Source organism: Capsicum annuum, chromosome 11 (genome assembly GCF_002878395.1).
Source record: "Capsicum annuum cultivar UCD-10X-F1 chromosome 11, UCD10Xv1.1, whole genome shotgun sequence".
NCBI classification, from domain to species: domain Eukaryota; kingdom Viridiplantae; phylum Streptophyta; class Magnoliopsida; order Solanales; family Solanaceae; genus Capsicum; species Capsicum annuum.
In genome coordinates this window covers 14,916,023-14,939,815 of record NC_061121.1, presented here as the reverse complement: position 1 = coordinate 14,939,815, position 23,793 = coordinate 14,916,023, and the positions used below count along the sequence as shown (strand labels likewise).

The 23,793-nt window shown below is 33.5% G+C and overlaps 2 protein-coding genes and 1 pseudogene across 2 annotated transcripts; 1 reads left to right on the top strand and 2 right to left on the bottom strand.

The window, feature by feature from the left end:
- Positions 1–1,607: 1,607 nt before the first annotated feature.
- LOC107848362 (adoMet-dependent rRNA methyltransferase spb1-like) lies at positions 1,608–10,208 on the top strand. The gene is given in 13 exon segments (XM_016693122.2): positions 1,608–2,163; positions 2,166–2,428; positions 4,744–4,791; positions 4,878–5,033; positions 5,176–5,222; positions 5,748–5,898; positions 5,998–6,059; positions 6,229–6,415; positions 7,748–7,782; positions 7,784–7,823; positions 8,429–8,559; positions 8,647–8,773; positions 8,960–10,208. Coding segments are annotated over 13 exon segments (2,448 nt in total). The 5' UTR covers positions 1,608–1,955; the 3' UTR covers positions 9,953–10,208.
- A 135-nt stretch (positions 10,209–10,343) lies between these two features.
- LOC107846706 lies at positions 10,344–12,971 on the bottom strand (annotated as a pseudogene).
- On the bottom strand, positions 12,757–13,774 carry LOC107847047. The gene has a single exon (XM_016691295.2). The coding sequence runs from the start codon at positions 13,544–13,546 to the stop codon at positions 13,043–13,045; it is 504 nt and encodes a 167-aa protein (XP_016546781.2). The 5' UTR covers positions 13,547–13,774; the 3' UTR covers positions 12,757–13,042.
- Between the last annotated feature and the right edge of the window lie 10,019 nt (positions 13,775–23,793).

Here is a 23,793-nt window from a genome sequence, read left to right as displayed (position 1 = left end):
GAAAGTGTTGATGTGCATACTAATTGGAACAAAATATTGATGATCATATTGTTCCATGAGCATGTAGGCGGGGCAAACGCGACATTGATTGTTTGATATGGTGCCAACAAACATGAAACTATGAAGTTTTGGAAGCTCAGGAATAGAGAAAGCACTTATAGCAATATAATTTCAGTCATCTCATTTTAACAATTTTGAAATTGAATCCTGTTTTATTACTTAAGATCTACTGCCCTTACTGATGAGTCACAAAGATATTGGAATCAATCATTAGATAACACTCCATATTATTCAACAGTTCCATCATTTATCTTGTTGAGGATTTTCTCTGTGGACCTGCTATAATACATGAATAACTTCACAACATTCTTTTTATTAACCTTGAGGAAACTAGTCGTCGGTATTCTTTGAGTGTGCTTTGGTTAAATCTACTCTATGCAATAGCTCGCAAACCATAAAAAGAGATGTAAATCGCACGACGAGCTCGACAATGTGATGGTAAGGCAAATCAATCCCATACCTGTCTTAGGGGATTTGCAAACTCCTTTTTAAAAAATATTGATCCTCATAATTCTTTAATAAATAAATGATGCTTTTTTTCATCTATTGAAATAAGAAAACTGAGAGCAACTTAAATAACAAGTTGTATTATTTGCTTAATTACTATTTGAAGACATCGGAGAGTGAATATCACTTAACATTCTTTTTTTAAAAAAAATATACATAGTCAAATTTTACATCTTTCGCTTGTCATTGATCTTCATATTTTCATCCTATGTCTCAATATTATCATATTTTATTATCTGAAATTATTTTATTTTTATCCATGAAAATCAATAAATTACCGTCAAATATTCAAAGAATCTTAACATGAAAATATGCAATAGATAACAAAAATGGATAAAAATAGTAACAAAAATTGTACCCAAAAAAACTACACCATGCTCCAATTCTAGATTAAAATAATTAAACTAAGCTACAATAATTGCATTTCCATATTTAAAGTTCATAGTAGTTAATTTTCTTTTTCTATTTATATTAAATCTAACAATTTGTTTGTTTTTTTTTCAAATTTTAAAAATTAATATTAACCAAAAAACATTAAAAGGTCAAAGTTTATTATATTCTTTTTCTAAAAAAGATTAATTTTAAAAAGCGAGATATATAGCCAAACTTTTGAGAGTAAACAATTGGTTTGGAGAGTAGCATAAGCTATTTTAAGAAAGAAAAAAATATAGTTTTTCTCCAAAAGATACTTTTTTAAAAAACCATAAATAATAATTATCATTTAGAACAATTTTTTCTGACCCAAAATATTTTTCTTAAAAGATTTCCTTTTTTTTCAAAAGAAAAAGATTTTCAAAACTTGGCCAAAAAACAAGGTATAAAACCGTTCAAAAATATAATAACATAAATTCCGACGATTTGAAACTTAGTTATAGAAAATTTTGACATTTGTATAATTACGAAAAAATTTGATTTTGGAAAATAATTAGCTCTCGATATATTCAAATAAAAATATATAATTAATTGAGATTTTTATAATTATATTATAAGGGTCGATAAGTTAAAGGTCTATATTTATGTTATTTAAGGATCACTCTCGACTTACTGAAACATAAGAGATCACTTTAGTATTTGTTAATGAAATATTCTCTCATTAATTATCTCCCTAAATTTAGGAAAAACAGTGAATTGAGGGAGAATTGATTGTGAACGCGAGAGAGAGAGAGGAGAGAGAGGGAAAACGGTCCTTGCTTCAGTTTTCCGGCGACATAATCGCCGGAATCATCGACCGGAGAACACCCCAATCATTGCGTGTTGCCGTTACCACCGGAAGTCGACCGAAAACATCAAAACAGCGACCAAAACATCGTCAGGCGACCTGTCGAAGCTCATCGGAAATTCCAAAAAAATCGCCAAACCGTTCCCAGACAGTGTAACGCGTCCCAGTAATGGGAAAGGTGAAAGGAAAACATCGTCTTGACAAGTATTACCACTTAGCAAGAGAATGCCATTACCGTTCACGTGCAGCATTCAAACTCATCCAATTGAACACAAAATTCTCCTTCCTTCAATCGTCACAATCTGTCCTCGATCTTTGTGCCGCACCGGGCGGTTGGATGCAAGTTGCTGTCAGTAAAACACCCGTTGGTAATCTTGTTTGGGTGTAGATAAAGTTCATATCAATCCTATATATGGTGCAATTGCTGTACAAGAAGATATTACAAGTTCCAAATGCAAATCTATGATTAAAAGGATCATGCATGAAAATGGTGTTAATGGTTTTGATTTGATATTACACGATGGTTCCCCGAATATTGGTGGTGCATGGGCTATGGAGGCTACTATGCAGAATGCTTTGGTGATTGATTCTGTTAAGCTTGCTGTTGAATTTTTGGCTCCTAAAGGCACTTTTGTTACTAAGGTATGTGTAGTTTGGTTGACGGTTTAAATAATCTCAAGCTAATTTAGTTCACGCACCAAACGGCCCCTTAATATTAGTAGTTTTATACAAATTATGTTACTAAGATGCTTGCTTTCTTTTTAGTTAGCTACTTAATTGGGGTCGTTTTGTAAGCAGGACAAGGTGTTAATCGTTGGATAAAATTTGTATGGTTTTGGTTGATGATATAAATAATTTCAAGATAGTTTAGTTTGCATATCAAACAACCCCTTAGTATGAGCAGTAATATATACAACAACAACATACCGGTGAAGTCCACAAAATGGATTCTAGGTGAGGTAGAGTGTAGCAAACTTTACCTCAAATCGACCCTATAGACCCTCGGCTCAAGACAAAAACAGTCTAGAAAAAGATGTAATGGAAGTATAAGAGACAATAGCTAGTAACAAAAGCAACAGGTAACAACAAAACAGTACTACAACAAGATAATACTATGAATTATGTAATAGTATATTTATATCTGTTGCTTGTCTATTCTCGTTTGGTTGGTGGGGAGGATGGAAGCTATTTATCCAGTTGAATCTTTCTTTAGTTCTTCAGCAGGTTTTAACTATTTTTTAATATCATTTTGTCATCAAAATTTGATTTACTGTTTCTTTGAAACTTTCTTGATCTTATTTGGCAAATAAATATCTGTTGTTAGTCTTTTTTCTTGTGTGGTTGGTGGAAAGGAGGGAAACTTGTAGTCTAGTTTGTTACTCAGTATTGTTCTGCTTCTGTTTATACATATGTGTGTGTTGTGCTGTATTATTTTGGGATGGATGGAGGGAAGCTTTATAATGTAATCTGTATGTTTATTTTGGGATGTGTGGGCAACCTGAAAGCATAATCATGTCCAGGATTAGCTTTCATTTTCCCTTGTTATAATATAGTTAACCATGAACCAAAACCCCCAACTCAATAACTTACAAGTTCTGTTTTGTCAAGCATTGTCGCAGCAAGTCGGTTAAAACAAAACTTAATTAATATAGATAGCAACATAGATCAAGAAACCACAAGTAAGTATATTAAGTTTATATCAATTTTGACTTGTAACTAATCCCAGCGTGGATATCGCGATTTTGTATAAACAAAAAGTATAAAACAAGCTTTTAATGTGGACTGTAACTGGACATCCCTTCCCAAGCAAATTTGTTATTCATAATATTGTGCCAAAGTATTCCAACATGTTCATTCAATTTGGTTTGATGTAGATTCTGCTTCAAGACCAATGAATATTTATAGTATTATTGTGAGATCTTTAAGGAACATCTAATGAAGTATGTCATATGGTCCATGAACTTGTCCTCTGTGACTTAACCAAACTTTTCTACCATGATTCTGTCTAAACATAAAGCCAGTGTTGTCAATGAGTATAGACAAAGTCTTCTCTTTGTTCATTTTACTCTTTTTGGTATTCAATTTCTTTCTTTTTTGCTTCTTTTATCTTATTTTTCGACTTCATTCTGACTTTCCTCTTTAGTTGTTGTTTGACAAATGTTTTTCAACTTCAAAGTGAAAAGTATTGATACACACCAGGCTTTTGCCTCAGCGCTTGAGGCATACAATTCGTGACTGGAAGTAAACACCTCACTTTTACCTTCTCCTTCAAAAATTTGGATATATGTGCTAGGATGGCATCATTATACAAGAGTTTCAATTTCAATTTCAAAAAAGGATCACTTACCAAACCGATCTATCAAATCCCAGTTTCGTAATCAAGGTTGAAACAATGCAGATTTATAAATTACAATTACTGATTTCATGAGTTCAGGATTCCCTTTATACCTTTCCCTTCCAGTCCCTCATAAAACTCACATTTGTGTAACCAATAATTTTTCTCATTTTTACAAATTAAGGTCTAAGTCTCAAGTTTCAATTGCAGAAGAGACACAATATCTTAGAAATCCACCATTCTTTTCATAGCTCTTATGAGAGGAAAATATATGACTTCTTGACTGAACATGAAGGCCTGTTTGAGTTAATCGAGGTATCTAGCTCAGGCATTGTTTCTACTGGTAATTTACTTATCAAAACCAGTTCAATAGTTTGCTAAGGTTCACTTCTTTTGTTCTGTCCTGTGTGTTTTCTTCTTGGTGTTAGGTGGGATAACTGGAAACATTTAATATTTGCAAATTGTAATGGTATCATTCTGATTTTACCCAAGTTTTTGTTATACCTAAAAGAATCACATATGTGAATTCACCCACTACTATCCAGTTCTCCAGCTGCAAACTTGTTACTGGCCTAATTGGAACCTAAGTTGTCTTGCATTCTGATCTGCTGTCTGATTTCAGGTTTTCAGATCTCAAGACTATAATGCTGTTCTTTACTGTCTAAGACAGGTATTTTCCTTCATTTCAATGGTTAATTCCACTTTCAGGGTTATATATGGTTCAAATGAATCATCACCTTTGCATTTGTTTTCCAGCTTTTTGAGAAGGTTGAGGTGGAAAAACCTTTGGCAAGTCGTACAGAATCTGCAGAAATATATCTTATTGGTCTGAAATATAAGGCCCCTGCTAAGATTGACCCTCGCCTTCTTGATATAAAGCACCTCTTTCAAAGGGGTAAAGAACCTCCTAAGGTACTAGAATTTTGCATTTCAGTTTTTTCTATCTAACCCCCTACCATTCCCCTCTCTCTCTTTTATTATTTGCACTTGTGAAAAATACCATCTTGTATGTTATCAAAAGAAAAATGTACTGGCAGTGTGTATGTTTAAATAGGTGGTCGATGTACTAAGAGGGACAAAGCAGAAGAGACACCGTGATGGGTAAATCCTCTGTCTAGAATGTATTTTATGCTTATGCACATTGACCTTAGTCCGTGAGAAAGACTTCCAATTGGCCACCAAGGTTCTTCGTGCTTAGACTTCTAGGATGCCTTAAAACCCAGACAGAGTTGATGATGCGGCGGTGTTATCATCTTGTTTCGGAGGACATACCCTATCTTTTGTCACAGTTAAATGATTCCTTTTATTTGGTTTTCTTGTAGTAACTGGTAAAGTTGCTGTCATGTGACCAGGAGGTCACGGGTTCAAGCCTTGGAAACAGCCTCTTGCAGAAATGCAAGGTAAGGCTGCGTACGATACACCCTTGCGGTGGGGCCCTTCCCCGGACACCGCGCATAGCGGTAGCTTTAGTGCACCGGGCTGCCCTTTTTTGTATCCAAGCACTTTGATTTGATGGTTTTCTATAAACGCGTAATCCTAATTATTTTCTTCTTGTTACCCTATTTGCATTTACGTGAGTGTATGCTTCTATATCTATTTTGTATCTAACTAAAACCGATATTGCAGGTATGAAGATGGGGAGACACTCTTAAGGAAGGTCTGCTCCGCTGCTGATTTTGTGTGGTCTGATAACAAGAGCCTTGGCTCAGTTACTTCAATAGCGTTTGATGATCCTGCTTCTTTGCCAATGAGAGATCATCCTTTGACGACAGAAGAGATATAACTCTGATCAATGTTGGCTCTTTGAATTTGTCCGAAACATCCTTTGAAATCTTTATTCTATTTGTTGCCTTACAGTTTGATGCTTGTGGTCCAGGTTAGAACACTATGTGAGGACTTGTGTGTTCTTGGGGAGCAAGACCTCAAACATCTTTCAAAGTATGGATCAAGAAACTTCTTAGATTTTGATGTTCACATTTGAAAAGCATGTCTTAGACCTGTTAATGGAATCTTATCCGTTTACATTGTTACTGTTCTATAAAAGGGACACAACCTATAAAATGTCCACTTTCTTATCAGTTTTGCATGAATAACATTTGCCTTGTAGGTGGCGTAAGCTTATGAGGAAAGCTCTGTCTCCTTCAGAGACAACTAGTAATCCAAAAGCAGTAGTTGAGTGTGAGAGCAAGGAGGATGAAGATAAAAGACTCGTAAAAGAAATGGAGGAGTTGAAGGATACTGAACTGGCAAAGAAGAAAAGAGCAAAACGGCTTCTTGCAAAAAGACAAGCCAAGGTTAGTGCATGTCCTTTACCGATCTCTTTTCCAATTTCTGCATTATATCCTTTTTCTTACTCAAAAGTTCAGAATGGGTAGCGTAAGTCATTGTGTGATGCTTGAAATGTGATAGTTGAGTTTAGGAAAATCACAGAGAGAGAGAGAAACAAATGAACTGTTGCAAATTCTGCTTTTTTTTGGGGGGGGGGGGGGGGAATGTGTAAACTGCGAACACTTACCATAACCAACAAAACATAAATACAAACTAAAGAGCACCTAACAACCAATACTATCTTCCAGGGAAGGGTGCAAAGGATAGAGATGTCAGTCCTTATCAATCCACGACAACTACGAGCTTGTCTAGACAACTTAAGGAGGTTCAATCTCCTTACGATTTCCTTCTTGATCCGACTATCACTATATCAGTCTGTACATTTGTATGCTTAAAAATTTCCAGTTCCGAGCTCTCAAGTATGATATATAACAGCTCCCCATATAGCAGCCACTACCTCTTTCTTGAATTGTTTCCAGTGCTTAGCTTTGATACTTTCCAGCACTTGCTTAACTTCACCTGCTTGTATTTGTACATCAGCCCATGTCAGTAGCTTTGAGCTTACTAGCTTGAACCAATCACATTTACTGAATAGGTGCACTGTAGTTTCTATTGGTTGTCTATCACATAAACAACAGGTACCATCTTCAACTGGGATATATATTTTAGCGTGCCTTTCCTTAATCAATAATCTTCTCTGTACGCTAACCACAGGATAAACCTGTGCTGCTGAGCAACAAATTCAACTTATATGTTATTTTTGAATGATTTGGTCTGCAATACATTGTCAGTGTATTTTATCTATCAAATCGTAGACCAACAAGCACTTTGGAGTTTAGCAGACCAGCTGTAATTTGTATCCTGATTGTTTGTTTATCAGAGGAAAATGGTGGTATCTGGACACTCGTAAAGAAACCTATTCCAAGCTCTTTTACATACAATACTGCTAGCTTGTTGGCTGGGGTTTGATCGATCAATCAGCTAGGCCTTGATTAGCTATGAGTTTTTCTGGTTTTGTACTCTATGCAAGCCCATTTTCTCCAATGCAAATAATTTGTTTTCCAAGGCTTCTAGCAGCTGTAATTAAGAAACAGACGTGAGAGTCCAATATTATTCTGCTTTTCTAAATCAATATTCTGTATATTAGGTGCTACAACTTGAACTTGGTTTATTTTTGTATCTGATATGCATCGTCTCATCTGTATCTTTTGGTTTTCCTCTTGAAAATGTAGAACTTGAACCGTTGAAATTATATTCCTTACTGTTGTTATCATTAGCTTACCTTATTTAAATTGCAGGACAAAGCACGCAAGGTGTTGGGGTTGCAGTCAGATTTATGTTGATCAGAATCTGTTTTCTCTAACATTGTTCAAGGTATGCCAATTCATTCTTGCTTACTTTGTTACTTCATAGTAAATGCAGCCCGTATTAGATAAAGAAAGCATTTTTCCTTGAAGTTGCCACTATGAATTCAGTTGTTCCTTCAGCGAACTGCTCCTGTGTATAAGAAAAATACAGATTAATTTCCTGATTAAAAATTTTTGGTCTTTTCTGTCCCAAAAAACTTTCCTCTTGTCGTATTTATGTCATAATGTTTGTATTGGATTTTAAGTTTTTAGTTTTGTAATTATTGCTTTACATGTTGCCGTAAAAAGATGCATCAAAAGACATACATCTCTTTAGTCAAGAGGGAATGAGTTTGGAGTATCCATTCCTTGAAAACTTTGTTTTGTTGGTTCATTTTTCCTCCTTACCACCTTTGAGAACCTAAACAGAACGCTAAATCGTTCATAGTGTAGATACATTAGATCCCAATGGGAGGGTAGATCTACTTTTACATGTTAGCACTTTTCCTCGTTTATTATTCCTTATTTTGCATTCAGTTGTGGTCTAACACATACTAGATATCATTCATTTTCATCTTTTTCTTTTTAAATTTCTACTTGCTGTTAAGCCGAGTGTCTGGCCTTATACATCAGGGCAAGAGAGATGTAGTAGCTATTCAGGAGAATGAATATGATGATGAAAGTGCTAGTGAAGATGATGAAAATGACCTGGAATCCTCAGAGAATGCATCTAACGATGGGGACTCTGAAGAAGAGTGCAGAAGGTAACCTGACTCTTTTTCTGGATCTGTTTCTGAAAATGGTGATTTGATTGTATAATACTATTGGAACTTGTTCATTTAAATTTTCAGACGTGACGATGAAATAGCGAGGTTGCTTGATGACCTTGAGGACCGCAACAAAAGGTATATGGCTCGAGTGGAAAGAAAAACGAAGCGATCCAAAATATCCTACTTGGATGATGGTGAACTCTTGGAGGTAGAGTAATTTTTAACTCAGGCTAGAATGAAAATATATGCATTGATGGGTCAAAATTTGGGCAAAAAACCGAATCAGCCTGTCTAATGTTTGGATTTTGCTCAAAATTGACCCCAAAAAACTAGATGTAGTGTATCTTTGTTTCACTTTTTCTCTTTCTCTATAACTGAGAATTGTTATGTTCAGGATTGTGATGAAGATGGTATGACTCATTCTGCTATAGACTCTGATAGTGATAAGGGAGAGGATCAAGTGAATCCTCTAATCATACCTCTAGAAACCGTAACCGCTCCATCTCAAGGGGAGGTTGTCAAAACGTGGTTTTCTCAAGATGTTTTTGTTGAGAAAGAAGAGCAAGATGTGTTGGACAAGTATGACAGAGAAGATGAGATGCTAATAGATCGAGTAGGGGAAAGGGAACTGAAATCTAAGACACAGTCAGGTGATCAAATGCCGGTAGAAATTCTAGGTTTGACAAAGAAAAAAATGGGTGGTTCGCTCCAAGTACCAGCATCGGAGACATCAGAAGATTTTGAGATTGTTCCTGCACCATCTTCAGATTCAAGTGATTCTTCGTCTGATGAGTCAGATGAATCAGGTGATAATATTAACGGAAAGGCTGCAATTTTGTGTGCAGGAAAGAAAATGACTTTGAAAAGGCAGAGAGAATTAATGATGGATGATGGTTACAACAAGTATATGTTCCACGATGAGGGGCTGCCAAAGTGGTTCATTGATGAGGAGAAGAGGCATCGACAACCAATAAAGCCTGTGACGAAAGAGGAGGTTGCTGCAATGAAAACTCAGTTTAAAGCAATCAACGCTCGTCCTGCAAAGAAGGTAGCAGAAGCCAAAGCACGGAAGAAAAGGGTTGCTCAGAGAAAGCTGGAGAAGGTTCGGAAGCAGGCTAACTCGATATCAGACCAAGCAGATATATCTGATCGATCAAAGAGTAGAATGATTGAACAGCTATACAAGAAAGCAACACTTAAAACGCCAGGGAAGGAATACGTAGTGGCAAAAAAGGGTGTTCAAGTGAAGGTTGGCAAGGGGAAAGTTCTTGTTGATCGACGAATGAAGAAAGATGCAAGAAGACATGGAATAAGCAAGCAAGGCATGAAGAAGGGAAAACAAAAACGAAAAGGCTCACGGAGGGCTTCCTCAACAGGCAAGAATTGAAACTTGCTAAAAGCTAAACTAGAATCTTAGGAGCCAGCCAAGCATAAGTAAACTCGTATTTTTTCATTTTACATTGTTCAGAAATGCAAAGGCAGCTTTGAATGCTGCAAGTTGCAACCTATCTTAAGGTGATTAGTAGGTAAAACTACAAATGTGGGAGTTTCAAATGCAGGGGGTAAATTCCATGCACTGCTCCTTTTTGCTTTATCAACGGCATGTTAATTCTAGTGTTTAATGTCATTTATCATCTGGTTTATACTGGTCCGCGTATATCCCACCTTCCCTAGACCCCCACTTGTGGGACAACACTGGATATGTAATTGTTATTATTGTATCTTGCAGCCTCAAGTAAATCGACACTTCAGTGATTTCAATTAAGTTGTAATTTACGCCATAAGCAACAAAGTTTGTTGACTGTATCTGTTTTACCAGACTAAAACTCAGTAACTGGAGATAAGTTAGATTCATTAAAGTCAGCAAATTAATGTCTTTCAAACTCAGTTACCCAGCTTTTCAACTTGCACCTCCTTGTTGACCATGTCTGACTCGGCGAGTGATTCCTTGCATGACTTTACCTCAATTGATTTTAGGGTCGTCATGTCCTCAAAGCGAGAAGGAATCACCCTAAGATACTGGCATCTTTTCAATACCAAGTGTTCAAGGCATGGAAAGGCACCACCTGAGACATCCCATTCTGAAAAAGAATGATTTTCTAGTTTCAAGAAATTGAGTTTGCGGAACTGCTCATCGTTCACTTTCCATGTATTGGAACTAATGGTAACTCCTAGCTGTTTGAGTACCTCAAGATTTGAAAGACTTGTGACTTCATTAAGATTAATGTGGAAAATGGACAGTAATGGACAGTGTCAATTTCTTGAGCTTTGATGGGAGCGCTACCCCCCCTCAAATGGGGCCCTACCCGGCGCGAATCCGGATTAGTCGGGCTCCAATGCAGGTACCGAACACCGGATGGGAAACCAAAAAAAAAAAGCTTCTTAAGATTGTCAAATATCAAGAATGATCCATCAAATTTCAAAACTTCACATATCAGCTTCCGAAGGTTTGGTGTTCTCACCAAGATCTTGTTCGCATTTTGCACACTAGAAAAATATGCCGAGGAAAGAGTTTGCATATAATCCATTTTCGGGCATTCTGATTTTTCTCCACCATCCATAGTGAAAGATGCTTTATCGTATATGTGTAGATAATGTCGCAATTTAACCATCTCCCAAATGTTTTCCGGTACTGATACTCCTCCTCCAAGTCCTTGAACTATCAAAGTTTCAAGATTCCAAAGATTGGTTGGAAGTGATCATGAGCCAGATACCTCAAAAGGGCCAATTCTTGTGGGTAAAAACCAATTATTGTAAATTCAAGATCTAAACACCCTCAGAAACTTGAACCTTTTAAGAGTTGTCTGATGCGAGGTTTATTGAAGAGAATGCAATATCTCTAGCCTCCCTGAGTTGGAAAGATTTCATATGTGAGAAGGACAAACACCATTTTTCAAGACTATCACATTGAGAATAAAAGGATAAGCGACGCGAAGTATTGCACTTTGGAGTGCAAGGATGATCCGGACCTCTATCCCTGCAAGTGAAGAAAATGGTCCTAAAATATGAATGGATTCAATGGAAGAAAATCAAATGTTTTGATTACCTGGTAATCTTTTCTAAAAACTTCTCTGATAACGCTTTCTTCCTGCAAAATTCAAGCACTACATCATGAATGCGACATGCCTTGACCTCCCAATAAGATTCTCCAAGTAATTTTCTGCTAGCTTCTTCGCATGGGTTTCTATGAAACCCGCCGATATCCACACTATTGCAGCTACTGGAACAATTGAAAGAGGTAGCCCTCCATACTTTTGGGATATTCTTTCGCTGACATCCTTTAATTCACTGTAGCAGATTTCTTTGTCGAACACCTTATTCTGTAATAACATCCTACTTTCATCAATTCTTAAAAAACGAAGCTTATGGGGATCACTGATATGTTTAGCATGAGAGGCGACTCCATCATGCCGAGTTGTCATAATAATTCTACTTCCGTTGCCATCTTAAGGGAAGCACAACTTTAGATCGTCCCATGCATTAGTTTCCCAGACATCATCAATGAGGACAAGGTATCTCTTACGCATTAAAAGTTTGCGAAGTTCATCATCAGGCTTTTCATGAAGTTAAGCTGTCTCATCAGTAATATCATGTAGAATGGCTTGTAACAAATCCTTTCGCATATATCAAAATTAGAGGCAACTGGGTCATCAAAATATAGCTTGTTTGCCTAATCCAGTCATTCCAACAATAGAGATTACATCAAGGCCTGATGATCCTCTGATTAGTTTGTCTGTCAGTTCAACCATCACATCCTCAAAGCCCACCATTTCTTCACTCCTACTGGGATTACTGGCAAATTGTGGAGTACGTTCCCTTGCAGCCTCTATTGTATTGCGCAATACTGGGTCAGATCCTCTCATTTCTTGCATATTTCCTACCTCTTTCATCAGTATATTAATATCCTCTATAATGTGCAAGATCCAGATAGAAAGGCACCAGTCCGGAACTTCTTCTTTACAAGCATCAATTATGTACTCTACATCATATGTCCAACCTATCGCCCGTGCTGTTCCACAGCTACAACAACTTTCTGGAAGCACTTGATTTCCTTCTGAATTGCCTGTAGTTGATTCTTTATGGAAGATGCTGAATCTAAATTGCAGCCTACGAATTCTTGCAAGTTGTCCAAAATGAAACCAGTGGATCCCAATCCATCAATCCTAGGTAAAGTTAGGCCGAAGGAGAAATGACTTTCGAGTTATGAAGTAGATAGTTTCCTTCTTACTCCAAATTAGTGCTTGGTTAGTTTCTCCCGTAGCTATGACTTGCTTTTCATGCTTGCTGCCAAGTAAAGAGTAAACCAGAAGTCCTGCATCAGCAATCACAGAGTCAATATCTCGACGATGAAATTCAAGAGCCTCTTTTGGTAGATTGATGAGATTGGTTCTCAAGATGTTTAGCATCTCCTGAAGTGTTGTCTTTAGTGTTGCACAATTACTATAAATTGGTAGCTCTTCCAAATTGTTTAACAGTATCAATGAATTCCATTACAAGATTGGGAACAACAATAGCATCTTTGTTGAAATGATATTTTGGTAACGGAGTATTTAGCTCTGATTTTCAAGATACTGAAACGAAAATAGGGACACTGTGATTGTACTTGCATTGAGTAGATTATCACATCAGCTTCAGCATCTTGAAGCAGAACTTGGCCTTTTTCTCTGACATCAGGTTCATCTACAAGAATCTGCGAGTTGAGAATGATATCTAGGAACTTGAAATCCCTTTTAAGGAACTTCAATCCATCAGACAGATATTCTTTTGAAAGCGAATTGAATGAATCACATTTATATATGATCGTCTTCAGAGCCTCAAAGGGAATAGATTCTTCTAAAGGAAGATATTTTTCCAAAAATATAAGGAAAGAATCACATTCCTCGCTAATCTGCAGCAGAGTTTCAAGGAAATTATGCATCTTTTGCTGTAGAGTGTCTAAGGCATCAGATTCCTCTGCATACAGATAATCATCTAATAACATCCTGATTGACGAGCATCGATCTCTAATCGCTCCCAGTGTTTCACGTAGATGATATGATTTTGACCGATACTCGATGGAGAACTCACGGAATGAACCCCAATCCTCTTCAATCCTCTGCAGTTTGTCATAGTCACAATAATTCTCTGAGGAACGATATCCATATAAAAATGGGAGGAATGAACGGCATTCCTTTTCAATATGCTTGATAGTCAGAGGCGGAGCCAGCCCTCTTTAGGGGGTTCGTCCGACCCCCCTTCAACAGAAAAATATACTATTTATACATGATTAAAATTATTTTTTATGTGGTTATAGTAGGTTTTGAACCCCCTTCGATTTAGTTTTCTTTGAATATTGAACCCCCTTACTTGAAATCCTGGCTCCGCCTCTGTTGATAATTTTAGGAATACGAGCATCATAGGAATACATACTGAATGAACTCCATTCCCTTTCAATCAGCTGCAGTGTTTCAAGGGGATGGGATATGTTTGAAGACATATTGTGGTAACTACAACTATTTTGGAAATGAAGGAAGTAGGTAGCTGATTCAACCTCACAAAATGAACACCAACAGCATTCAGAGTTTTTTCCCTTCTCTTTGTTTATAAAATTCTGTAAACTGGAACTAGTTCTTTTCTATCAAACATCTACTAATTCAACTTTGACCAACTCCAATGAAGTTCTATGTTATTTAGTTATTTCAAAATGTTGACCAAGTGACCTTCAATGAACTTCTATATTTTTTTAAAAAATATTTAGTTGCTTCAAGGCATGGCTGTTGACTAGCAAACAATATCTGTATAACAACATACACTATTTTGGTGAGTTTCACCGCATAGACCTCTTTTCTGCACTGTTTTTATAAATAATACAATAAGCACATGAGAAGTCGAACATATTCAAGATCCAATCTCAACGATTAAGAGTAAGGAGGTAGGATAGCAAGAGAATAAAATTGTTAACAAGAAAGTAACTGTGAAGTGTAACTGTTGTTCTTGATCTTAAATAGATGGAGATCAATCTTGAATATGAGACACAGAAAAAATAATGCAGCGAAATTTGAATCAGATATTATATCCACTGGAATTTTATGCTATGGTCCAGTACAAATTTGTTTTAGGTCTATGTGTGTTGCTTTACTGTTGCAAATATGCTTTTGGATGTTTGAATCTGCTGCTTTCTGCAGGTAACCATACCTTTGATTCTTTGAAATTACCTGTCGTTTCTTAGTTGTTTCTAGTCTTTACTATTGCTCAAATGTCTGCTAAGGAGTAAGGAAATCAAATATAAAAATTTGACTAGCCTGGTTGTTGCCCTCAATGATTTCAACTAACTTTAAAAATACAATATGTTCGTCACTCCAACGCGTTGGTGTTGGCGTATTTCACTTCATCTACTGTTATTTCTTTCTTTAGATACCAACTGGCCCCAACACTCTAATGAAATTCCTTTCAGCAGTTTTCGCATGCATAGTTATGTTGATTTTAAGATTTTGCCTCCTGTCTTAAGTTGATATTCACTTCATATTAGATTCAACCATGCTGAGTGTATGTATATGTAACGAAAATATTTTGTGAAGCAGTTGTTGGATGACACCCCTTTCTAAAAGGTGTCTAAGCCAATGCAGCAGTTGGCTTTACGTGTCAAATTTATCATTTATATTTGTATATAAACAAGTAGTATTTGTTAAGTTGTATAAACATATATCGTTTACATAAGATATGTATTTACCTAATACAACTATTTTTATGTTCTCAAATATGTGTCTCATAACTATTTTTATGACCTCAAATACATATACAACACATACACCTTTTAAATATTGTTATTATTCTTTGAAATTCATATACAAATTCATTTATTTGTTTGAAATATGTATACAATTGCTCAGACCTTATTCACATATAAAATACATAACTGTTTTCATGACATCAAATACATATATAACACATAGACCTATTAAAAATAGGGAAAAGTCATCGTTTCCACTTCAAACTATACACGAAAAGTCTAGGTCACACCTAAACTATAGTAGTGACCTATTACACACCTAAACTGTAAAAAACTAGAACTATTACCTCCCCGCGACACCCATGTCCAAGTTCAATGAGTGGAGTATACTCCACTCGCTTCATGTCACTTTCCAGATCACTTTCCACGTCAAAAATAATTTTAAACATTATTTTAAACAAAAATTTTCAAGTCATCTTCCTTACACCATTCATCTCTCCCATTACCTCTAAAAGGGAGCTTCACCAACAAACGAATACAGTAGTAGAGCATCAAGCAAATCAAGATTCAAAGGCTTCTCAATAAGGATGAGTTGTGAGATAGATAGCGACAAAGAAAAAAGTGAAGGTCGTTGAAATTTTATTTTCCGACGAAAGTAAAAATTTTCAATCGATACTTTTAGATCTTGGGATGAAATTAGAAGGAGAAAGTTTTGAGGAAGCTGTTTTTCTATGTGCTTTGGAGGTCGAAGAAATTTCGTTAGTACCATGAACTTTCTAATAAAATTTTTCGGCAAAAATGCGATGAGTTTGGAGTGTATAAGAAATTTAACACACTTAAATCTCCATATAGTCGGTCGTAAATTCAATTTACACTAGATCTTCATAAGCTTATTCTTATTTATCACTTTTCTTCCTTCCAAATTACTTTAAATTTTCCAATTTTGACTAACCATTAATATTTCAATATTCACCGATAATTACTAATATCTTCATTGAATTTGTGAAGATTAATCAATCTGATTTTCTTCAAATAAAAAATAAATGATCTTTTTAGCTAATTGAAAAAATAAAAAAAATTCTTCAAACAAATGATCTTCAATTTCGATTTTGAAAGACAAATTTGGGAATTAGGGTTCTTAGTTTGGAGCCCCAAATTAGCTTAAATAGGAATTAGGGTTCAATAGATCCATTGAAAATTAAAAGTGCTGTAATTTTAATGTTTTTAGCCGTTTATTTTTGTTATTCAAAAGGCTAGACGCTCCTAAAACGAGTGTAAGAAACGCGCCTTAGAATGAGTGTCGCGGGGAGGTAATAGTTTCACTTTTTTATAGTTTAGGTGAGTAATAGGTCACTGCTATAGTTTAAGTGTGACTTAGACTTTTCATGTATAGTTTGGGGTGAAAAAAATGACTTTTCCCTTAAAAATACTATCATCATTCTATGAAATACATATACAAATTCATTTATTTGTTATGACACACATATCCAATTACAAATTGATTAGGCTTTATTGACGTCACACATACAAATAAATAACTATTTTTATGACATCAAATATATATACAACACATAAACCCATTAAACACTGCTATCATTTTTTGAAATACATATACAAAAGTATTTATTTGTTAAGAAATACATATATAAGTGTAAAATTTCTGAATTTATTCGCATACAAATACTTAACTATTTTTATAACATCCAATACATATACAAATGTTGAAATTAGCAGTCTATTTGGTGTAGCCATTCAACGATTTCTTTCGCCATTTTTCTATTTGTAGGGTTCACTCTTCAGACGATGCTGAAATTAACAGTTTATTTGTGTTTTGATACATTTTGGCCAGATCTAGCTCTTTCCGTCATCATCCATGATCGTCATTAATGGTGAATCTTAGAGTAAGGGAAGAAGAATGGGACAACTTTAGTGGTGGTTGTAGGGTGGTGTTCGTTGGATGTTACAGGAAAATGAAGAGAGGCGAAAAGGGTGCTCAAATCTGGCCCTTTCCGTCATCATCCATGCCTAGAGCTCGAAGCTCGCCATTAATGACAGAACTTCAAGTAATGAAAGGAAAATCAAAATTAAAAAACAGTAAAAATTGAAAGCTAAAAATTTGAAGAAGAAAATGAGAACGTAAAAAAAGAGAAAATGTTATAAAAGAAAGTGGGAAAAGTTGAGACATAAAAATAGGGAGAATATTTCATACACATTAATTGTTGGTTCCATTAAAATAATGTTATTATGTCATTCGAGATAATTTCAGTAAAATATTGTTATTTAACTTAATTATAGATTTAAGTTTATTATACTATGTATTTTTTTTTCCCCCAAAGTTGTAAGCCACATGAATTTTCGAAACCATGCGAATTCAACCATCTTGAGGATGTCGAATGTACCTCAAGCGGTTATTTATGCAAAAACCTTTCTCCTTCTCTATTGGAGAAACAAGCAAACCTTAATAATTACTCCCTCCATCCCATTTTATTTGTCCCAAATTTTCTAATTTGATTTCTCATTTTACTTGTCATTTTTTATTAATCAAGACAAAACAATTTTTTTTTTTTTTACCCTTAGTATTAATTATTTTTCTCCAAATTAAAGTATAAACATCATTTAATAGGGGTAATATGGTAAAGTAGCCATGTTATTAATTGTTTTTTCTTAATCAATGTGTAATATCAAATTGGGACGAGTAAAATGAGACGAAGGGAGTACATTCCACTTTCATGTTGCCTTTTTAATTTGTAAATAGGTTGTCGTGATGTTATCATCAAAGGTTGGGCCTAGCGGAGGGAGGGAGCTTTGTTTCCGAAAGAAGCTGACTTAAGTTGATTCCCGAGTCAGAGTCGAGATTAGGAGTCAATTCCTGAGTAGCGAGTTAGGGTTGAGGTTGAGAGTAGGGTCTCGAGTATCGGGTTAGGGTCAGGTAGGGGTCGAGAGTAGGATTTTGTCTCAGGGTCGATGATCAGGTCCCTGGTCAAGTTTAAGAGTTGGGTTGCGAGTCGAGGTCGGATCACGAGTCCCGAGTCGGGAGTTGGATTGTTTGTAACCTCTAAAGCTCTCTCAGTTCAGGTAAATATCAAAAAGGGGTTATAAATGTGTGTTCAGGGTCTAAATAACAACGTAGTATCTCTCTGATTAATAAGAACATATTAATAGGGGCGGATCCACAGTAGCGAGTGTGGGTTCCCGGGAACCCACACCCGCTACCGTAAGACACATAATTACATGAGAAAAATTATTAAAAGGTGTAAATATTAAAAGGTGAAAACCCATAACTAAATTGATGGATAGCTTAGTTGTAGGAAGGGAACCCTTGAGATTCCATATTTCCGCGTGGAATGCAGGTTCGAGCTCCCGTAGGCGTTTCTTTTTTTTTCCTCTTTTCAGCCCATGTTTTTAATAAAGGTGAAGCCTAAGCCTTTTCCTTTTTGGGAACCATAAATTTAAAATCTTGGATCCACCTTTTCTTTTTGGGAGCCCACAAGTTTAATTCTTGGATCCGCCTCTGCTGATATTAAGGAAGAAAATTTGGGCCTCTTAAATAAATAATAGAAACACACGGTTGACTAAGCAACGCAGAAGAGTATATACAAGAAGCTTCACACATACTGGAATGCAATATCAAACATTAGGAATGATGAATTACATAAAACATACATGTCGAAAAGTTTATTTGGTGTTACTGTTGTTGTACTACCACATCTTTAGTTAAGTTGAATTTAATCCTCATGGAAGACACATATGAAAAAGTCAAATATCACACTGACATTTGTTATAGAATTTAAAATATTAAATCGTAGTAAACAACCTCTCTACTTTCACAAGATAATACTAAAATACGTGTACATTCTATATCCCATGAATATGTTGTTTTGGTTGTAAACATAACACAAATTCTTAACACTATACAACGAAAAAAGAGAAAAAGACAATGTCATGATAAATTCTCATAAGCTTCATACAATACCTACACAAGAAATATGAGCAAAACTAAAATATAAAAGTAATTTATTCCCCAAAATTTTTCTAACACATGCTTAATTTTGACAAATTACAAATAAGAAAGCGTAAATAAAAAACCTCAGTCACGAGAATACGCCTATATAACTTTGGCCCCAATGTAATCAAATTATCATGTTGCAATGCAACATGTTTATAAATCAAGCAACCGAAACATCATTAGTTACACAAAATTTTGGACAAAATCAAAAAAATAAAATGTTATTGTCATTATTAGAGGATAAATTTTTTCACTGCAACAATAGCAATGGAAGCAATTTCAAACATCTCCCATATACCTATTATGAGCGAACAGATTGAAAAAACAGTAAAAATAAAAGTAGAAGAGAAAACGAATAATAATAAATCAATAGATAATAATATAATTGAGCACAAACTATAATCAAACAGTACCATATCAATCTTTCCACAAAAAAAAATTCAAAATTGATCGACAATAGAGATATCAAAATAATACAATTAAATCTAACCTTTGCATAATAAAAAAATTTTCAAAGTCGAACAACATTCATCTAGCACCTGTAAACTCCAAAAAAATAATACGACAATAGAAATGTCAAAATAATACAATTAAAGCTAACGTTTACACATAAATTTTCTCAAAGATTAAATCCAATATTTACATTAAAAATTTCTCAAAGTCCGATCGAACATACAAAATAATATGATAATAGAGATATCAAAACACTATTATACCTAACTTTTAACAAAAAATTCGTCAAAGCCGACCGTCATTCATCTAGCTACTAACCTGTAAGCTACCACTTGTACATAAAATAATATAATAATAGAGATATCAAAACAATACAATTTAAACGTCACCTTCTAGGTCTAGTTTTTTAAAGTGCTCTTCCTGCACTATATCTGTGCCTTTCGCTTTTTCCTATTTTTTAGAGTGCTCAGATTGCACTTTTAATTCTGCGACTTCAGTAGTTAGTAGAGTAACTTGTTCTTTTAATAATTTCACTTGTTCAAATAATTGAACTAGTTAATCATTCTGAGTAACTTCTTCTGTTGTTGAATCAGTCTGAGTAGCCTTGTCGTGACAAGTAATCTGCAATGACAATTTGGTTAGTACTAGTTATTTCAGTTGTAAATGTAAAATTTAATATGTTCAAGACTAGTCTCCATTTTTTCTTTGTTGTAACTGAATTTTGTATATTCTTTGTTAACCACCAACGTACCTGTGTATTATCTTTTCGTACAATAAACTTTTTATATACAATATATGGCTCAAATGCTAATAAACATTTATATAATGAGCATAATTCTTTTCTATTTATTTCTCATTTTATCTCTGTTTCATTAAACGTGCCTGAGTAGTATCTACAATGATGTTCTAATTTTTCTTCTTCATATTTATATTTAAGTACTCCTCCATAACTATATTCTCTTGCGTCTGCTTCTACTATATATGTAAATTTTTTATTTTCATATGAAAATTATAATTTTTGTAATTCTTTACAAAGTATTTTTATTTTCCGGACTTGTTTTTTATCTTCTTCGTTGTAATTATATTCTACATTCTTTTTTAATTTTTTCTGTAATGACTTTAGGTTTTCTGCTAATTTTGGTATATATTCTCTTACTTGGTTTACTAATCCTAAAAATGATTGTAATTTCTTTTTTATATCTAATTCTTCTTTTGAATTTATTCTTTTTGTACTATATGTTGTTGCATTTTTACTCCACTCTTATCTATTTGTATTCCTAAAAATTCTATCTAATTTTTCATAATTTCAGCTTTTTTTTCACTTAAGCTTATTCCTGATTTTTCTATTATATCTGTAAATTGTTCTAGTAATTTTAAATGTTCTTCTTTGGTTTTTGTATATAGTAGTATATCATCTATGTATACTACATAATTAGGCAATTGTTTAAAATAATTATCCATAAAATGTTGATATCTACCTGGTACATTTTTATATCCAAATGGTAATACGTTCCATTCATAAAATCCTTATGGTACCGTAAATGCAGTTAATTCCTTAGAATCTTCATCTAGCTTTAAATGGTAAAATCCTGATTTACAATCAAATTTACTAAAGTAATTATATCCTTGTATTTGTCTTATTTTTAATATCTTATTTGGTATTGGATGATTATATGTCATAGTTTTTGCATTTAGGTTTCTATAATCAATAATCATTCTACTTTTCCCTCTTTTTTGTTCACTATGTTTATTTACTATAAATGCTGGACTATTGTGCTTACTATTGCTTTTTTGTATGTATTGTTTTTCTAATAATTCATCTATACGCATTTTAAATTCTTTTAAATAATCAATATTAATTATGAGCTATTATTATTTACGTTGTTATTTATTTGTTAAAAATGAGAAGACCATTTAAAAATATAGAAGTTTTTAGAAAAATTAAAGAAACTTTAACTAGTTACTACCCAGAATATATGAAGTTAAATAAAACAAAAGAAAATCCCCACAGATTAGCTTACTTAATTACCTTAACATCTAACAATGGGGCAAAATTAATAATCCATTTAAAATCTAGAAGAATGAGATACGTACCACCTAATTATGATAAAATCAGATTTCAGTATCCACCAAAATATTATAAATATTATACAGATGAATAACATAACAAAATTTCAAAAATATAAAGAACTAAAACAAATAATATCTATAAGAAAAGAAAGACTACAATATAACATAATTGTAGGAGTATGTCAAAAATCAATAAAGGCACAAAAAAAAAAGAAATATCATATTTAGAATCACAAATAGATAGTCTAGAATACATATATCAACATGATCTATATACTATCAAGTAGATAAAATGAACAAAGAAGAATTTATAATAGATGAAAAAACATATGAAAACCATGAAGGATTAAAAAGAAGGATAGTATTTTTCAATTTAGGAAGAAGATATAAGAAAATAGGTGAACATTTATATTTAATGTTAGAAAAAGAAGAATTAAAATTAGAAAATAAATTAACAGTTAGGGTAAGAATAGCAAAAGAAAATGAAGAAATAGATAGGAAAACAGAAATAGATAAAATAAAACAACAGACTACAGAAGAAATACGAAAAATATAGGAAACTAAAAATAGTAGAATTGCTGAATTAGAAAAAGAATTACAAATGCTAAAAGATCTGTATGAAAACAGACAGAAAGAAAAAGAAGAAAAGGATAAAGAACAAAAATTATAAATTGAGATAAATCAATTTAAAGAAAAATTAGAAGAAGAAGATAAAAAAATTAGAAACTAATGAAATGGAAATAAACACAATAGATGCTGAAGAAACAGATAATTATGATTCGGAAGATAGTGAAACATATACAGAAATCTTAAGATTATAGAAAAATTAGAAACTAATGAAAAACAAGAAGTAATTAATAAAGAAAACTTAGAAAATACAAACACGGAAATAAATACTCTTGATAAAGAAGACGACGAAAATATAATACCTAGTACATCAGAAATAAGAAAACCTACATATTATTATAAAGATAAGTTTTAAAATATAACCTAAAAAATGAATGTAACAAATGGACACCAAAACAAATAATTAATAAAAATTATAACTTCTTAGACTTAGACTGTGTAATAGATGTAGATAAAACGATACAATTATGGATAGGATATATAGCAAAATAATTATTAGACAATGGTATAAATGCAATAGATACACCAGAATATATAGAAAGAACACTAATAGGAACAACAAAATTATGGTTTTTAAATTTAACTGAAAATAGTAAAAAGGTATTAAGGAATGACAAAGAAACAGAAGGAACAACAGTAACTAAACTAATACCTATAGACATATTGAAAAAATATGAAATGGCTATAAGAGATAAATTTAGCAGTATGACAACAGAAGAAGAAGAACAAAACAAAGAAAAAGATACAAATAGAAATTTAATGTTAAAACTAGCAATATGTAATATGTGCTATATAGATGAATATACATGCGCATTTAAAGAATACTACTATAAAGGAGCATATAATGCAGAAGAAAGTAAAGAAGTGAGAAGATTATATTTTAGTAAATTACCTGAACTATTTAGTTTAAAAATAATAAAGAGTTGGGATGAAGCAAACACAGTAGATACTCTAGGAGCAAGAATAAAATTCCTACAACAATGGTATAGAAATTTATGTGAAAAATACAAAGAAGAAATGAAAATGGAAAAAACATGAATAAAAAATTTAGCATGTTGCAAAGATAAAATAGCACCTCAATTTGGATGTGAATAAATATATTATAAGAAAAAAAAAAGACATAAGAAATATAAGAAATACGAAAAATCAAAATATAAGTATAAGAAACCAAGAAAAAAATATTATGTAAAAAATTATAAACATAAAAGACCATATAGGAAAAAGAAATCTATAAAAGATGTACTTGTTATAATTGTGGAAAACTAGGACATTTAGCTAGAGATTGTAAAATGCCTAAAGATCCAAAAAAAGAAACAAATATCAAAAATAAAGATAGAAAATACAGAATATATGCAAATAGATT

Bases quoted from the DNA above. Each gene is read 5' to 3' on its own strand.
- LOC107847047 (XM_016691295.2), bottom strand. From the start codon at position 13,546: ATGTTATTAGATGATTATCTGTATGCAGAGGAATCTGATGCCTTAGAC.